General features: G+C 40.6%; 1 protein-coding gene across 1 annotated transcript in view; it reads left to right on the plus strand.

Annotated features, from left to right (window-relative positions):
- Positions 1-16,969, plus strand: part of LOC118796122 (PEX5-related protein-like) — a 67,842-nt gene extending 50,873 nt beyond the window's left edge. Inside the window, exons 7-14 of the mRNA XM_036554952.1 lie at positions 159-254; positions 9,477-9,596; positions 10,494-10,637; positions 12,667-12,737; positions 13,046-13,255; positions 13,958-14,123; positions 15,916-16,073; positions 16,713-16,969. Of these exons, the coding sequence (XP_036410845.1) occupies positions 159-254; positions 9,477-9,596; positions 10,494-10,637; positions 12,667-12,737; positions 13,046-13,255; positions 13,958-14,123; positions 15,916-16,073; positions 16,713-16,902 (1,155 nt within the window). The 3' untranslated portion in view covers positions 16,903-16,969. The remainder of the gene's footprint in view (positions 1-158; positions 255-9,476; positions 9,597-10,493; positions 10,638-12,666; positions 12,738-13,045; positions 13,256-13,957; positions 14,124-15,915; positions 16,074-16,712) is intronic.
- Positions 16,970-19,366: the final 2,397 nt, after the last annotated feature.

Here is a 19,366-nt window from a genome sequence, read left to right on the forward strand (position 1 = left end):
GTTGTGAGAGTGACATGCAGCCAATACCAGGGTGTCTACTGGAGGCAAAGCTTTCAGCCCTCAATATCCTTGACTAGTCACAGTGCAGCCCAGGCTGGGACTGCCCCCAGCATGTGGCTGACCTCATGTCTGCGTCTGTCTCTCTGTCTGTCTGTCAGGGTCACATGACTAAAGATCGAAGGTGGGGGGGCCCCTTCCTGTCCAGAAACCACTCTCTGGAGGAGGAGTTTGAGCGGGCCAAGGCGGCAGTGGAGGTGAGTTAAAAACCACAGAGAAGTACTGCATACAGTGTGCACTCATGTATGATTGGTTCAGATGTGTCACATGGGGCTATGAGACCAATCACAGGAGAGTGTGAGAGGAAAGGACACATCTCGTTTCATGCCACTCCACTTATGAACATACATAATACAATATTTCAAATAATTAACAACACCTTATTATATGCCTCTATGTTTTGTGCTTCAGTTACTCTTGTGAAGCTTGCAATTACCTGCACAAATAATATTATAATAACTAACCTGATATCAGTGAAATCATTACTTATTTACATGAGATTTTAGTACAATATTGCATGTGTACTGTAATAAAAACAAATGCTTGAGACTGTGTTCTATGCATAGTTTGATTAGTGTCTATCAGAAACTGCTTGTACAACTGTCTATCCGGCAGAGACGTAACGGAGAAGTGATAAGGTCAGCTATTTCCATAACATTTACTGTATCAGTTGTCACGTCTCACGTTACAGTTAGAGTCATTCGATTCACTGGTTTATATATCCTAAGGTCCTCCTCAAAAGAACATAATGCACCAGTAATCATGCCTATTACAGGAAAATACATTAGTAATATTTATATATAGTAATAGTGAGCTGTGCCATTGGAATATAGTACATACATACTAGATAAAGAGCTTGGGGAAGCCATGCTGCTGCTGGCCAGGTCCCAGTCTGTTCACCTGTATATGGAGCTTCTACCACCTGATCCCTGTTGTGTTCCAATATGCCAGAGCAGCCGCCATTGGCACTGAATGAATCTGGGATAGAGAATTAGTGAACTAGATGCTAAGATGTCAAATTGAAGATCATTTTTCAGAGGTTTCTACATGGCCCCTGTGAAACTGTCTAAAAAAGAGCAAATATTCAATTCCGATGTGGTCATTATTGGGAAATTGTATAAAACCCTTTAGTTCACGAGGATCAATAAATGAAAACTGCCCTCGCCCCATGAGTTATGGCTGTTGGAGCCCTCAGAAGAGTTTTTCCACAGAGCTTTTACACTCCTTTCTGGGGTTCCTGTGGAACAGACCCTAGGGGCACTCTTGATGCATTTTCTCATTTTTAGCTGCATATTAACTGACCAACCATCAAAGGCATCTCCACCCGCAAAGACTTACTGTTCTGAATTCTGAGTGAGTTGATACAGGCAGTGGGATTCTTGCTAGAGAACCATTCTTTTGGTCATCCCTGTTCCAAATGTCCTGTTGATGGGTAAAATGAGCTGTCCAGACAGATCAAAATAATGGCAAGCCCTTCAGCTATCCTCTGCCTTTCAGACTTAGACAACATAGATTCTTCTGTATTTACCCTATTGGAAGGCACGTCTTTGTGAGTTACAATGCATCATGCTAGTCATTATGCCACTGTGTGTGGACAGGGACAAATACAGAACAAACATCATTAGAGAACAGTGACAGAATGAAAAGGAGTCTCCAGTCAATCAGGAGACCATTAGCTGTTTGGGCAGGGACACCACATCTTCTGTGCAACAGTGAACAGGCAATGTCACAGCAGCTGAACAGGTGCGGTCACAGCAGCTGAACACACACGGTCACAGCGGTTGAACACGCACGGTCACAGTGGTTGAACAGGCACAGTCACAGCGGTTGAACAGGCACGGTCACAGTGGTTGACCAGGCACGGTCACAGAGGTTGAACAGGCACGGTCACAATGGTTGACCAGGCACGGTCACAGAGGTTGAACACGCACGGTCACAGCAGCTGAGTCTGCTCTTGAGCTCTTGCCCGATAAGGGATGGCACTCAGAAATGCCCAGAGACAACTGAGAGATCAATAACTTGACACAAGCTGTCGGACGGGATTGGGGCCTGGGTGCTAGCACTGGCACAGCTGTGATGTGTTTCATGTATTGGCCACAGGTGCCTGATGCTCTCTCCTTTAGGACACAGTATCAGCAATGATTGCCTCTGAGTAGCCAAGCACATGAATTACTTAAAGGTGCTGGCATTAAATTGGTGAAAATCTCTATGTATAACATTGGACTCTTTAAGATGCCAACCTGTGCCCTCCGATTAATTGTCAAAACACACATGGTGTAAGAGTAGAACAGACAAGCTGTTATGACTGTGGTGCATTTTATACAAAACCATTCAATCAAACTGAAAGTGCCTTGAGGAGAAGGCCCACACTGAATGGCTTGCATGCATTTAATTTGGATGAGGACTGATAAGCGGACTGCTTGAAGGTGTGTGGGGAGTGAATCCCGTTTTGCTAATGAGGGTAGCAGAGCCTCATTAAAACCGTTTGTGTTTGTCAGTGTTACAAGCCGGCAGGTTTGCTGTGTTCTTGGTGCAGTATTGTGCTGTGGGGCATAGCTGATAAACTTGGCGTGGAGTTAATGATGCATCTCAGATTTGAGAAGCAGCAAAAAACGGCTCACCTTTGATTGATCTCATTCCTTCATATTACAGCGTAAGTTCCAGCAAAGTAGATGACAAATAGGGTTGCTTCTCTCCTCTTTATGCTTCCCCATAATTGGTCCAAACCTGCCTTCCAGGCCTACTGAATCCAGATGAGAGCATGCTTTGTGTACAGAGAGAAAAGCAACACACCCAATAGCTGTGTATGGGCACAACCTTGAGGAAAAGATGCTCTCTTCCGCTCCTTCTGAATGAAAGTGAGTTAGGTCAGATTCAGCCTATACAGTCTATTTCAAATTCTGTTTTGAGAAATCAGTGTATACAAATGGAAAACATGTTTTGATCTCTCACACAATGCTTTTCCACAATCATCAATGACATCCTTAATCATATTAAGAAATGTGTGTAAGAAATTACGTGTAAATTAAGTGTAAGAAATACACTTAAAGTGAACATGCATACATTCTTTACCAAGAATGAGACAAGGCACTTTGCAGTTAGAGTGAGGCTTGGCTATATTGTATAGTGCATCCGTGGGGTGCATTGCATTGGGAGTGCATTGATCCTGCATGACTCTCAGTTTTCTGCTTGTAGACTTGAATAATCCATCTGAAAACAGCAGCTTATTTATAACGCCAAAAAGATGTCTGCATGTTCTGTCAACCCACAGTAAACACACATCTGAACATGCACACACATCACAGGGTACTGGAAACTAATAGCCCTCTCTGTATTTTTAAAAGCCATCTATAGTCAGTGATGACTTGAACTGTTGAGAATCAGAGCTGAAGCAGTACACCAAATTAGATGATCTACTAATTCTGGCCCACTTAACAGTTAGAGTACTGCACTCTGGACCGCAAGGTAATGAGTTCAAGAGTTTGTTGCAACTGTGCAGGTTTACCCTTGAGCACCAATCTTCTGTTGCGGCGCAACCATGATTGTGTATGACAGGAAATTTCAAATTGCCCTGGTTTCTGTTAAGCAAGTAAATAATGGAATATAACAGTATAGCTACTTTTTTGTACCCTTGATTGTCAATGTTAATATTACTGAAATTACAGTTATTTCATTGATAATCAGCATATTTGATGTTTCAGACAAGGTATATCTGGCAGCTGAGAGTGTACAATCTTCTTTAAATTGAATGGGATGAACAAAATAATTTACTCCTAACTCTGAAGAATTCATTGTTGTGTAAGAAACTAAAGAAAGATCAGTACATGCTGTTCACTGCTCAGAATGAAGGCCAGAGAGTATTGCAATTGAATCTGGCCTTTACCTTCCAGAACAAATACTTGCCAGTCAACATTTTAGAAAAGTCTAAAATGTTGGCACTATATATAGAATGAACAGAGATGAGATGAAATCAAATATTGCAAGCTTAGATTACATTGGATCCATTCTCAGAAATCATGAATGCAGAAGCAATTTTCTTGCTAAACACAATCGGAAAGAGAAAAGGCAAGAAGGTGAAATGCTATCCTAGTTTATAAACATTATACATTGGATATCTTCTTCCAGCCTTTTTTATGAAGGGTGTCAGAAAAATGAATGTTTATTTTGTGCACAAATATGGGAGCCATAACATTCTGAACAATTTATGTATAGACAGTGCCCTTCTTTCTTTGCTCTTTGGATGGATTACCCTGAAAAGAGGAAGATACATAAATTAGGCCAGAAAATTATGCTAATGAATTTTACTTGTGGTAAATATGTTTAAATTCAGAGCGTATTGCACACTTTCATTATGAGCTTTCATTATGCAGTATGCATATGTGGAACTTATGTAATGTTGTTGTCTCTATGGACCCCATAAAATATTTCCATTCCATTAATTAAAGTGAATAGATGGGTTGCAACCATTTCATAAGGCTGCATGCTCCCAATCCATTCTGGTTCAGTAGATTTGCAAAATCCTCTTATCCTGCTCCTAAATGTGATTTGACAGCGGTGCTGGGGAACACCTGTGGATCTGATTTTTTTTTTTTACTTGCATTTGTGACAGATGGGGATCCAAAATCAATGGAAGTTTTTGCTGTTTAAAACTGTAATTGCGAAGGTGCAGCATAACAGCCCCTGCAAATCAATCTGAACAAGATGAAACGAGACAAAATGAAAGTCATGTTATCATTCCTCTTCTTCTTCTGCTCTGATTATAATTGCTACTTTTCCAAACATGCATCTCAAAAAGGGATTTTTCAACGTGCTCATTTAGGCTAATGCAAACTGACAAGTGGAACTCAACTCAAACCCAATGCACCAGTAAACACTTGAAAGTGAATGATTTTTTTTATTATTTACTTCCTCATTCACAGGAAAACATATGGAGGCTTTTAGTGAAATCAGACACTTTTTCTCAAGACAGACGCTGAGGAATTGGGGCACTTTGCAAACAGCAGCGCTGTGATCACATACCGTACTTTATTTTTTTATTTTTTTATACGAATTAACATAAATGTAACTCATTGTCGTGGAAATCAAATTAATAGACTGTGTATTTTTTCCTCTCAAACCCTGCAGCAATGAGCACAGTATCAGCCTATATTTCCATATTTCATTGCATGGACTGCATTGTGTTTATTGACCAACTAATTTACACTCTAGATTGCATTTCAGCTTCTTCCTCTGAGCCACTGAAGCAGGTTTTCCTAAAAGCAGAACTCATCTGCTGCTCTGAAGCAGTAGAAGACTAGATTTCAAATTGTAAGGGATTTCGGCATAACATAACAAACCCTCATTTACTGCAAGCAATCAGGCAGCTGTCGTTAGCATTTGTTGCCTGCAATGGCTGCAATGGCTAGAACCTTCTAGGCTGTTCAGAGTTTTCAAATTTTCTTTGTAGAACAAATCAATGTAAATGTGAAAAGACTTTCACACGTGGCCACAGGCCCTATGCTATTTCATTGATTTGTGCTTCTCACCGAGATATTGATTGAAGCATTTGTCAAGATTTATAGTAACAGCCTCTATATAATGTTACTGTAGTGAACAAGTGCTGTCTTTCATCCATTCCTCACGCAGCTTCAGGGGTTTGATGCTCAGTGAAATTAATGAGAAATATTGCATAAAAAAACAAGTAAGATTGAACAGAGACTTAAATTTTCTGGTGAGATTAAAAATACATCAGTGAAATCCTATACATATATACATACTTATAGATCTCTCTCTTTCTCTCTTAAATATATGTATATACTGTATGAAATACATTTAAACATTTTACATAAATATATGTAATATTTATTGATGTTTACAATTATGGGTACATAACATAATTTATGAGACTCTTTAATTAAAATTTAAATAGAGCTGCCATACCTAATATATTGCTGCTTATGATGTCCTGTAGAGGACACTTTGATATAATGATAAGTCCAGTGCTGCCACTCTGCCTAGCTGGGATAATTGCTTTGAGGCAGGGCTATAAGAGTTTCAGGATAATTGCCAGTGAATGGCACTGTGCTCCATTTTCTAATACGCTTTCAAACGGCTGCTGTAAATCCAGTCTCCCCCTGACCCCTTGTCTGTATGACTACATTAATGGTGAAGTGTTGCAGTATCAACAAATCGCATCATCTTATTAAAATGTTTGCTTTGTCTATTACCTTGCCCATTAAAAGCGAAATAACTTGCTCACGAAGATCCTCCTCATGAATATTCAGATGAAGTCTCAGTTCCAGTTTCCTCAACCCCTGAGACAGTCATATAAAACAGAGGGCTCCATGGGTAATGTATATTTTTACTCCTATCATGAGCACTTCTGAGAGTCATCTCCAGCTCTTCACGGACAGTGTCCAAAGGCTAATATTCATAGAAGAATCCCCCACTGCACAGATCATCTTCTGTCCTGTGCTGACACAGCATGTGTGATTCAGTCAGAAGTGGTCAGTCTAACCTAGAGTATGAGCCAGAGTTTAGTGGTATCATTGTCAAGGGCCACAGTAATAATCAAAAATGCAATACCCGATTCATTTATTGAACTGTCAGATATTTTTATTTATTTTTTATCACGCCGTGTATTCATTCATGTGTGAAATGTGTTTTATTTTACGCATAAGGGGAGATTGATGGCCTGGCTCTTCCAAGGTCTTATGCTTCTGGTCAGAAGAAAGGGATAACCAGAACATCCCTTGCTCATGAGCTTTGTGCTGGTCTACGATATAAAATCATTTTACATATTTACCAGCCATATTTTTCATTTTTCATATTTTTTTATAATCATTGCATGAATTCATTTTGTCATGGATGTTTCTTTTTTCCCTTCCTGTCTTAAGGGGACTACATTAAGCTCTGAGGGGCCACAGGTTGGCCACCCGGCATGCGTGTGTGTTCATTGCTTATTTAAAATATGAGACACCTTAACATTCATGTTCTCCTTCAGCGGAGTAATCAGTCACAGGCAGGGAACAGGCAACCTATTACATAAAGTAGACTTAGCATGCTGTCGGATCAAATGTGCACCGATATGCATTGGTTCTCTTCAGAAGTATTATGCCAGAGATCAGCATTACAAAACAAAAGCTGGGCACAATGACTGACCATGTAGAACAAATTAATCCTGTCACTGACATTGGCAATATATCTGTTTGATAGGAAATTTTAACTCAAGCTTGGGCAGATATGTAAACAGCAATTAATGTTTTACCTTCAGCAGCACAGAGAGCTGTGGCTGATTGATCTTTGTGAATAATTGTTATAAATCCGCAATGAACTGTTGTTCATACTGACTGAAAAGGACGTGGATCTCACCAGAACATAATTCTGATTCAGGAGAAGCATGCAGTCAGCAGCGGCAATGTCAAGTTTTGATGGAATTTGTGACACTTGTCTTGCTGGAACTTGGTTTCAAACATGTGAAGAAGCTAGCCAATACATATCTCAAAAATAGTTTTGTTTAAATACACAGGAATGGAGATAGCCAAAAAGATGCATAATTTAATAGAAGTACACGTAAGGCAGGGTAAAACAACAAAAACATATAAAAGGGATAAAAGTTAAAACAAGGATTAAACTATATAAATGCAAGTATTGCAACAAACACAGCTCTCTCAAATTCTGCCCTTGCTTGTCTTTCACACCCTACCTCTTGTTTTTTATGATGTGGTGGGCGTGGTCAATCAATTGTGAAATTAACCAATAACCTATTACCTTTCCTGCTGTTCACACACACTTACACATACACAAACACACACACACACACACACACGTTGTCATGCATCCAAATTGTAAGGTGAAGCTGATGACAAAAAGCTTCTCAATTGCAAGGTTTGTATATTGAAAACACAGGACCCTGAGCACAAACAATTACTTTCATACATGAATAAACTCAGGAAGGACAAATGTGACCATAATTGTGAAGGTTACATTGGCACATAACGTATCCCAAAAGCAAGCTAAGATAAGTGAAAAGGTTGATTTCATATTATAGAACATGCCTCTTGCAATGCTCACAATGAGCTCCTTCAAGTGGTATCACAGACCAGCATCTTAGACTACTTGGTGACAATTCAAGGTTAAATGGTTTGTCAAACTCAAAACTAAGACATAGGAAAACAAATGAAAGCAAAAGACACCATTAAGTGTTTTTACATCTATCGTATGAAGAGTGCTGTCCATTAGCTCTCAGTTTAGTATTTTGAAGTACTCTGTCCTTCCATCACAATATTAAGCAGCTTCCCTTTATTAGAAAGGTATCCACATATACAGTCAAGTGCAGGGCTCCCAGAGGGTTACAAAATTACGTGCAATTATCCTCTCACCCCATTTGCACTCTATTGTAGATGGGTTGAGAGTCAAACGCAATTAAATGACACATTACTCATTTAGCCACTCTGATGAATTTGGAGGTATCATTCATTTTTGTGTTTTGATCATAGCAGAAAGTCTGTAGCCATCTTTAATTCTGATAGCACAGATGAGTGCATCGGCCACCTCCAGGTCCTCACGATTCTGGCACCTTGGAAAACCTGGATGTTTTCCTCACAGTGATGCTGTGCTTATTAGGCCTGCAGTAATACGCATTGACACATGAAAGAGGTCAGCGGACCTCTCTGGGCCCTTCGCAAGGTCAGGCCTAATGTACCCTGCCAGGGGGCGCAGCGAGGGCCTGGCTTCGGGAAGGTGTGCGTGCCGCCGCGTCGGGGACAGACCTTAATGTCACAGGCAGGGGGGGTGTGGCAGCAGGCCCGGGCGATGCGTGACAAACAGCCGCCACTGTCTCTGCGTGGGCCAAATTAGCCCGACTTGAACGACTCCTATTTAAAGCATGGTATCAGATGCCAGTGTGAACACCCCCCCCCCCCCAACTCCTTCCTGCTGCTCCCGGCAGCTTACAGTTCTTTGATCTTTGGGATGCAGGTGAACATGCCACTGTAGCCCAGCCACAATTAAAACCATACAGACATAAAGAGAGCACAGTGTTATAGAGTTGCTCCATAAATGTACCGTTGATACCTGTTATGCTGAAGCTGTCAATATTTGTAAACTGCTCCATTGTTCAGTACAAAAAGGACATCATCTTCACACAACCATCCCCCAAAAGAGAAACAAAATTTGAAATACTTTAATAAATGTAAATATGTGGTAAAAATGAGAACCAAACACAGGGGCTCGTAATATCTCTCACAATGGAGTACACATATGAAAAAAATATACTAATATACTCAATATATAAGCATGTACTATGAACTGTATTCTGCTCTGCATACACATCAACTGGCTCAATGATATGCAATTGTGGCATAAATTATTTTGGCATAAATTTAAAGCACACATAGAAGGTTTGATATAGGATGGATACCCCTGTCTCTCCACAACAGTCGGACACAGAATTCTGGGATAAGATGCAAGCCGAGTGGGAGGAGCTGGCAAGAAGAAACTGGCTGGAGGAGATGGAGAGCGAGGGCCAGATTCTCCCCAACATCTCGCCACACGAGAAGGTACCCCCGTGGAAGCTCATCTGAATGCTCTGCATGTGTGATGCAGACACCGTTTGGGTACATTTTGTTCATGCCTGGATGCTGTGTCCAGTAACCCTGAGAGCAGTGTGAAGACGGCCTTCTCGCAACAGATGCCGTCATGACTTGTGTCATGCCGATTTAACACTACACCTCCAATGTGATGATAATCTGGGATTTAAAGGTCCTGCTGAGGAGACCTACAGTATCAGTCAAAAGTTTGGGTACACCTACTCATAGAAAGTTTTTTTATTATTATTTTTTACTTTTTTCCACATTTTAGAATAATAGTAAAAACATCAAAACTGTGAATTAACAGAAATGGAATTATGCAGTGACCAAAAAACAAATCAGCACAAATCAGCAGGTCTTGTATTTTAGATTCTTCAAAGTAGCCAAAAAAAATGTAAAACAATTTTTGGAACAAAATTTATACATAGGCATCAACTTCACTATTTATATTTGTCTAAGAAACAAATTTCAATCGTTTAAACATGAGTCTTAAGATCAAAATGTCTTTGAATGCATGTTTGCCACTATCTTAATCAGATGTGTCCAAACTTTTGACTGGTACTGTATAAGATTCTACAACAGGATTAAGATGTACAAGGACTCCGGGATTGCTATTGTTTCCATTATTTTCTACTAATATTTAAAGTATTTTCCATAATATACTAAATGTTTCAAAAAGCATTTTCCAGTGAGCACAACATATATAAAAGCAGTATGTCCGGTCTTTATAAGGCAGAGTGCACAACAGGATGAGTACAGGAGATACAATAAAAGTAAAAGTAAAAAAAATAATGGTCGTACATTGGAACAGTACAGGACATTAAAGGCACCTCTGTTGATGCTACCTCTCCATCCCATTTGCTTCAGGGTTACTACTTTCACACGGAGAACCCATACAAAGACTGGCCCAACGCTTTTGAGGAAGGGCTAAGGAAATCCCGAGAGGGGGACCTGCCCAACGCTGTCCTGCTGCTGGAAGCGGCCATCCTGCAGGACCCACAGGACTCTGAGGTGAGAGAAAAAAGGGAGGCCCAGTGCAGCAGCACACCCCTCTCAGCCCTCAGGCCCATCTCAAAGTGGTCTGCCAACCAACACACAGGTTCTTACGCCATACCTGCATGATAGTGAGAAGTTAACTTTGAAATTTGAAATTTGAACTCGTTCACTTTCACTTTCTCTTGCTCCTTTTACATCTTAATATGCCTAGTGCATTACATCATCGCAATTCCTCTGGTACCACTTATATCCCTTCTTACCGACGGGCTCTTCTGTATGCACCCAATAGTAACATCTGCTTTTGTTGCAAATTACAAAAAGTTGCAAAGTCAAAAAGGCAACACTGTTTACGTAATATCAAAAAGCATAGAGTGCCAAGAAAAAAAACGTGTTATTGGTTCCATTGAAAACCAATTCACTCTTAAAGCAGGTGCATTTTGGGTAGGAGGGAGTGCAGACATCAAATTCCACAATGCAAGTCAATGAAAAATGTTCCATTTTCTCTGATTTCAACCTCCCTTATTCTTTACTGCCATTTTTACTTGGTTTCTAAAACTTGTAATTGAACATTTCAGTGTTATATGTGATGCAACTGAACCAATTTAACAACACTTTTCAAATCACAAGAGCTCCTTGACATGCAATACTGCTATCATTCTCTGGCATTGCACTACATGTATTCATATGCATGATGTCATTTGAACCCGAAATGTATAGCACAAAAAGAAATGACAGCATTGCAAGAAATGTTTTCATTGAACAAAAATAGTATGCTACTCAAAGAAAATGATGAAAAAGCTTTTTGTGGTGCCATAGACTTTCAGGGCCGGGTTCCTCAAACCTGATATTGGACTGCTGCCAACGAACGTCTAACCAACATTAGCTAGCTTTTCTTTCTAGTTCTGAGATCATTAGTAGTTTGTAATGAACTGGAAAACCTGCTGAAGAGTACTCTGGTATAAAATAAAAAAGCTAGCTAATGTTAATTAAAGTAAGCCCAGTTCCTTGTCTCACACTGCTACCACTCTGCTTATATTAACAAATTCTTCAGGACAACAGGAACTACAAACACACACACACCTTACAGTGAATCAGTCAAGCTTTTGCCTGCATTCAACCAGCACTTGCAGATGCTTCTCTTTCCAGCAGATTCAAATGTAAAGTATTTAAGTGTAAGTTATGACAACTTGCCTAATGTTGCTTATTACAAAACTGAGAATCTTAAATGTGGAATGTATTATATTAATGATATTTTGTGGAAAATTTTAGAATGATAGCTCTAAAAAGATACACAGCTCTTGTGCGGATTATCTCTCTCCTGCTGTAACTAATTTGATTCCAAACTCCCAGCAAGAAGCAACACTGAGGACACTGTTTTAGACCTCAGGGATTTTCCACAAGCTCCTAATCTCCTCTCATTCAGAACCATTTCATTAATAGCATTTTAATGTGTCCTTAATTGAATCTCAATGTCAAAACAGAATAATTGTACGCATTGAGGAGCAGCTAAATGCAATCCCGCTGCTTTTACAGTACAAACAAGACTTTCTCATTTCTGCTCACAGGGGCTACTCTTTCAGACTCTTGTGTTGTGCTAGTTGTACTCTGAACACAAGATAGCTTTGTCTTGGAGAATTTTGTATTAATTAGACTTGGGAAATAAAGAGAGCAAGAGAAAGTAAATGAGCAAATCTATCCCATGAATTTTGGAAATCACAAAACTTCCTCAAAAGATATCTTTCCAGTTGTAGACTTTAAATATTTTCAACATGTTTGATTGCCACCCTTGTGTGCTGAATGAATGTGGAACTGTGAATCAGCCTACCTTGTCTATCTGTCTGTCAAGCATCATATCCTACATAAATAATATAACACAGACTTTTAATGTCATATTACCTTTTATGAGACCATGCTACCCCACGCACATCTTATGGTGAACTGTCCACCTGTGTGAAAAACGTGTTATCATTTTATTAGGAGGTCAGTGTTTTGTTCTGCAAACTGGAGCATACGCAGTAAGTGTTAAATCTCACTGTCTTGCCAGGCCTGGTTAGTCCTGGGGACCACACAGGCGGAGAATGAGAATGAGCAGGCAGCCATCGTTTCCCTGCAGAGGTAAGGGCAGCTGCTCCCCAGGATCACACAATGAGAAGAGCTTGTGTAAGTGTGAGGTGGTGATTTCACCCAACAAGCGTGCCTGCTTTTTCTTATTATTTGCTTGGTAACATACAGTGTGAACTAAGGTTTGACTTCATTCCTGTTCACATGATTCCACTGTTCATCTATGACAAGCTTTGTGTGAAATATGCCACATCCTCGACTTTCCAGTTAATTGATTCATTTTCACTGATTAGTTCCCATAAGTTGTAAATACACACTTCACCCAAAGGTGAACTTCTCCCTTCCTCCTCCTCTCTCTGCAGGTGTTTGGAGCTCCACCCCAACAACCTGCAGGCCCTGATGGCACTTGCAGTGAGTCTGACCAACACAGGCAAGCAGCAGGAGGCCTGTGAGGCCCTACACAGCTGGATACTGCACAACCCTCGCTACAAGCACCTGACCAAGGGCAAGATCCACCTGGGCAGCTCACCCACACCCCAGCGCAGAATGTCCTCAAACTCCACCCAGAGCAGGTAGGCCACTCCCCCTCCCCAGAATTCAGACACTGATAGCCTCTCAAAGAAGCTTTTCTCAGTGTGACACCTCATTAGAAACAGTAATTGTGCTGATTCGCCTCTTCACATCTCTGTTATAGTGATCTTTTAATCTAACCACAATGCGAACATCGCAGAGTTGCCTCATGTAATCGTTCCGGCATCTTTCCTGTAATCTTCCCTGCATTTTTCTCTGTGTATTGCTGACACTGCTTTGTTGTCTTTTGTCGGGTTATTTGAGTATCTTATGCTTTTCAGAATGGAATATAATAGGATCCATCAGTGAAACAGAAAATGATTACATAGTTTGTTTTTTCAAGGTCTAGTAACCACAACTGCAGTGTGCTTTACAGTATGGGATAAAGGTATGCAATTATGAAAATAGTTTCTTATGCTACTCTTTCCAATTAAATGGATTGAACTCCAGTCCCCTGTGTCACAGGCAGGAGGCAATACCACATCTCTTTATTTGGCCAAAATGCACCACTCACTGTCACCCTGCCTGAATCATGGGTGCATGTAGCCAGTTAAATAATAGATTTTGAAAGTGGTAATGAGGTTTAGGTCATGTTTGATTATTTGGCCGCTAGTTAAAATGACGCTGTCTTAGGCCTCTGAAGAGCAGGCTCTGGGCTGAGAAGCATTCCTCTGATGTCCACCTCTGTCTCTCTGGTGCCTCAGCTCCCTGCTGGCGGAAGTGAAGGAGCTCTTCCTGGAGGCGGTCCAGCAGAACCCGGAAGTAATCGACCCAGACCTACAGACGGGCCTGGGAGTGCTCTTCAACCTCAGCTCCGAGTTCAACAAGGCCGTGGAAGCCTTTAATGCAGCTCTGTCTGTGCGACCAGAGGTAACATACAAACACAGTGCAAAACGCACATACACATTACTGATTGGCTGAGCCCAGGTGCACATCCCTGCCCTGTAAGAGAAACAAATGAAAGCAAGGAATGCTCAAACTACCACTGAAGAACAGACACCTTTTAAAGGGCACCAACAATTGAACCTTCAGTTCTTGAGCTTAATGCAACAATTTTAGCATATGCATCCAGTTATTGTTCATTATAGATTTTTAGATTTTTAGACTGTTAAGCTCAGGAACCCAGGGCCCTACCCTGTGTGCACTCTATGGATGGGTCTCAGAAGACTCACTGATAAATGCTTGACGCATCCAACCACACACCTATTATGTGTTGAGTTTATTTTGTGTGAGAACAACCCTAGATGCCCTTGAATATGAAATACACTGCATACGTTTGAGCTGTATAATCAAGCCTCAACTACCTGTTGGACGTTGTTTTAAACAGAGTGAAGAGGTACTTAAGTCTGTCATTGTACTCAATCCTGTCCCATTATGCACTCTGTACTGGGCCAGATTTGACTTGGTAATTCTGCCTCCTACTGTGGCTCAGAGTAGAACATTCAGTTCCTATTAGAATATTCTTTCTGACTTATTCCGAACACAGCAAGTCCTTCAAGTTTTGCGATGAGGTTGCATCTTGCATCTTCTCCTCATCTTTGTTTTTTCATTTGTAATCTGTGTTTTTTTTTTGCTTTGAATTAGGACACTCAGTACACCAAAGAACACAAAAAGAATGCATAAAAAGAAAGAATAAATACTTATATCAGTTAAAGGCACCATTTCCTTTACATGGTAGGACAGTGTTATTATGGTAATGATATTTCTGAGGGTTCAATTTTGCAATCAGCTGCGTGGAAGGGTTAACCAGCTCTGGTGTGGCATTTTCAATGTGTGTGAAAGGGCTTCTTTAAAAGATCTCATGCTGAAATGACACGGTACAGAACCAACAGTTCTGTGAGAAAAGGGCTAATGAAAGAAAACAGCTGTGTCTTTTTAAAGAGGTGAGTCCCTCCCCTCTCGGTAAATTTAGTACACTGCACACGCACCCTCCCTGACAATGCAATATCATGACTCCAGGGGGGCATTACAGTCAAGGGCACTGTCTGCTAGGTAGATCAGACAAAGAACCAGAAACAGATAGAGCAAGAAAAGTGTCCTAAAGTTTCTGGCAAACACCCAGGGTGATTTTCCCAAAGCAATTCAGGTTGAATGCCTTACAGCGGGGAACAACGACAGGGCCCCACCCAAAATTCAAGCCTGCAGTTTTGCCATAGTTCTCTTCTGTTGTAGCCTGGAGGTTGCCCATACATTATAGAAATACATTATGAGTAGAAACAAAACCTGGTTAAAATAATATAAACTGACTGATGACTGTTTTCTTTGTGATGTAGAAATCTCTGTCCATCACAAATTCAGTATGTTCATTACTACTTAAATGCTCAATCAACAGTAAGTTTTGTAATTTCTTATTTATTTACTTAGAATATGCCCTTGAACAGGGCATCTTACATATCTTATATTTTTTAGGTATAATTAATTTATGCAGCTGGATATTTACTGAAGCAATTCCAGTATTACACCCAGGGGTGCACCAGCAGTGTCTCACCAGAGACTCAAACCCACAGCCTAATTCTCTAACCACTGCACCGTTGCCTGGCCGTTATGATTGTTTTGGAGCACAGGGGAGAACTCAAGCCGTGGTCAGCTGGTTGATTGATCCGTCATTCAGGGGCGCACTTTTTGCTGGAGGGTGCCAATGTCTCAGTGATGTTGTCTCCAGGACTACTTGCTGTGGAACCGCCTGGGCGCCACGCTGGCGAACGGGGACCGCAGCGAGGAGGCGGTGGAGGCCTACACCAAGGCCCTGGAGCTGCAGCCCGGCTTCATCAGGTCCCGCTACAACCTGGGCATCAGTTGCATAAACCTGGGAGCTCACAGGTCAGTGGGGAGATGGGGGCAGTGGCGGGAACAACTATGACGCCACAGGACCCAACACTTCTGTCTCTCTCCTCTCTCTGTCTCTCACCTCTGTGGCGACACTGTAAATCAGTCTGTTGTTCCTGCAGGAATGTTCTGTTCCAAAAGTCCCCCCAGTCATGTTTTGTCAAACAACAGTGAACACGCAGTAATCTTTTTTGTACTAGTACCTACGTAACCTTGCAGTGGGGCCTCAGTATTTTTATAATCCAAGAACATAAACTCTTGATCCCTTGTCACCGCTCTCATTTGATAGAATTTGGAGACAGATTATGCTGAGAATTCAGACAGGCACAATAAATTGCTGATAAACAGGGCAGGTAATCTCCATTTCTGAAGCTCAGACACAACTGTAAGTGATTATGTGTGCTGACCATCAGTCTGTGAGGCCATGGCTCTCTGGCAAGAGCAACTGGAAACATCCTTCAGTAGTATTGACACTTAACTACTGACAACTGCAAGGATAAGGCATTAGTAAAGAAAATCAGCATGAAGGAATGCCACCCTAAACACAAATTTCAAATCAGAGTTTTCAAGCACACAGTGAGACCTTTTCAATTTGAACCACAGCTTTACTGTCATGTTCCTCCTCTCTGGCAGGGAGGCTGCCAGCAACTTCCTGACCGCGCTGAACCAGCAGAGGAAGAACCGGAGCCACCAGGTCATGTCCAGCAACATCTGGGCGGCCCTGAGGATCGCCCTCTCCATGATGGACCAGCCCGAGCTCTTCCAAGCCGCCAATATTGGGGACCTGGACCTACTCATGAGGGCCTTCAACGTGGACATGTGAGCTGGGGACCTTTCAATATAGAACAAGCCAAGATTCCAAAGCTGTGTACATATTCCAAGAAATGTAACTGCCCTTCCCTACTTTTTTTTTTTCTTTGAATGATATGGAACTAGCCATTTTGCAAAGCACTTTTACAGCCTTGGGTAAGTGCTTGAAGAGTGATTGCTGCGATGGATTTGCACTGCGATTAGGGACGTCCCCGAAGAGCACAAGGAATGATGGAGATTGTACAAGTATGCCTTAGAGACTACATCAGTTCCACCTAAATTGTCCGGTAGCTCAGTAGGATGTAGAAAATGGAAGTTGATGCCACCAAAACAACTGAGGCTTCAACAAGTCTTCTGTTTCACTGATTCCTTTCAGAGCACTTCAGACATTGAATCAGTTAGAGGCAACTGGGGGCAACTGACTGTTAAAGGTCAACTTCTGTGTAGAAACAAAGACTACTTGTTTGAATTCATGGGCATTTTCATCATCTTTTTTTATGTCAATTGACTTTATAATACTCTTTTCCTTTACAGTTATTATGGTAAAACACATTGCATTAAAGGGATTTTCACAGGATTTGAAAGGATTAAATCAGTAAATTACTGGGATAACAAACCACAACAATATTCTGATCCTGATGTCAGCACTACAAATAAAGGCCAGGAGTCAGCTGAACTCTCCATTGTATAGCATTGGTTAATTTACTGTACTTTTATGAGAATTGCAAACAGGTGTATAAAGCCTTATATAAATTGTCCATTTGTTCACTAAATTGTGCAAGGTACTGAACTTTGAAGACACTGGTATAGACTCTGGTATATTTATATAACCCACGTTCATCTGTACATATGACCTCTCCCAAGAGAATCTCAATCTTCAGTAATGTATCAAGCCTTTTAGGGTTGGGTTGTACAGTGTTGCACTCATCTAGAAAACTTCCTTCAATCTCTGGTCCCCATCATCTCTAAACCAAATTCCCAATGTCAGTGTATTTTTAAAATTGCATTAATCTGCTTTAATGATAAGGCACTTGAAAGAACCTTTTGGTTTCATGTCTAGCAGCTTTTCAGTTCTTTGTTCCAGGGCGACTTTCAAATGCAGTACCCATGTAGACGGAAATCAGTGACATAAAAATGAAGTCACTCAACCTTCATTCATTCAAGAAAAACAAAAATATTACCACAGCAAAAAAAAAAAAAACACAAAACAGGTTAATAGTTTAACCTCTGATTGGACAAAAGTGATTTAAACATTGAATGAAAGGTGATGTCTGCATACTCATACTGTAGAGAATGCAAACTTGTTACGTTAAAGACTGAAAGATCTTCTTACAGTCTGCCTACAGGAAGTACACCAAACCAAATGTCACTCAAAAGCCCAGAGGCTGTAGAATGAACGAACACAAACACCATCTACTTCAGCTCACTGCTCTGTACACTCTCTGCTTTTAATGAGTTCTGTCACAGAGGTCAGTTTGAAATCACCCTGGGACACATGCGTCTGCCATTACTGTTAAATGATGTTTGCAATCACGTCACCTCCGCTATATTTAAGTGTGAGCATAAATGATGATGAAACTCAGTTTGCTTTTAAGGATCCTATGCAATGGGTACATTTTGCGTGTGGTTGTTGATATATTTTTTTTTCTGTTTAACTCGAAGGACCAAAAAGAAAATGCTGCTTCTCTGGTTTAAAGAGAGCTGATATGTATTGAGAACTAAAAATGTGGTTTTCTGCCATCTTCATTTTGTGATGTATTACATTATGTTACATTACCTGCGTTTAGCAGATGCTCTTATCCAGAGCGACTTCCAACACTATAGAACAAGTGTATCCATACAAGTTAAATGAGCAACAGTGTCAGACTAGGCTGACAACACTCCCAGTCCAGTGAGTGTGTGCATAATACTATTCAAGCCCTACCACAAGTTAACTTGAGCAATGTGACTAAACAACAGAAGGCAAGTATACTACTATACATGTGATGTGAGGCTTAACATTAAGAAAAAAGATAGAATTTTGCATAATTCTGAACATTTTCACATTTTAAGGGCCTGCTTACACTATTTATCACATTTTAATAATCACAAATGAGAAAAAATTGTGAACGAGTAGTAAACAAATGACTGAATTATTTTGAATCATGTGACTTATGTACATGCCACCAATATAAGTCACATGATTCAAAATAATTCAGTCATTTGTAAACAGTTAGTAAACAAATGACTGAATTATTTTGAATCATGTGACTTATATTGGTGGTATGTACATAAGTGTTATTTTATATTACTTATAAGCATTTGTGGTAAATTCGTGCCACAGCTTAGACACTGCCTGATTTCAGTTGTATACAACCAAATGAAATTGATACCTTATCATATCCTTATTTGCATCTCATTATCTGTTTCATGACTATCAAATCATAAGCTACTAAGAAGTAAACCTTAGTAAACTGTGTAAACAGGTGCTTAAAAAG

The sequence above is a fragment of the Megalops cyprinoides genome, chromosome 20 (genome assembly GCF_013368585.1).
Source record: "Megalops cyprinoides isolate fMegCyp1 chromosome 20, fMegCyp1.pri, whole genome shotgun sequence".
In the NCBI taxonomy this organism is placed as follows: Eukaryota; Metazoa; Chordata; class Actinopteri; order Elopiformes; family Megalopidae; genus Megalops; species Megalops cyprinoides.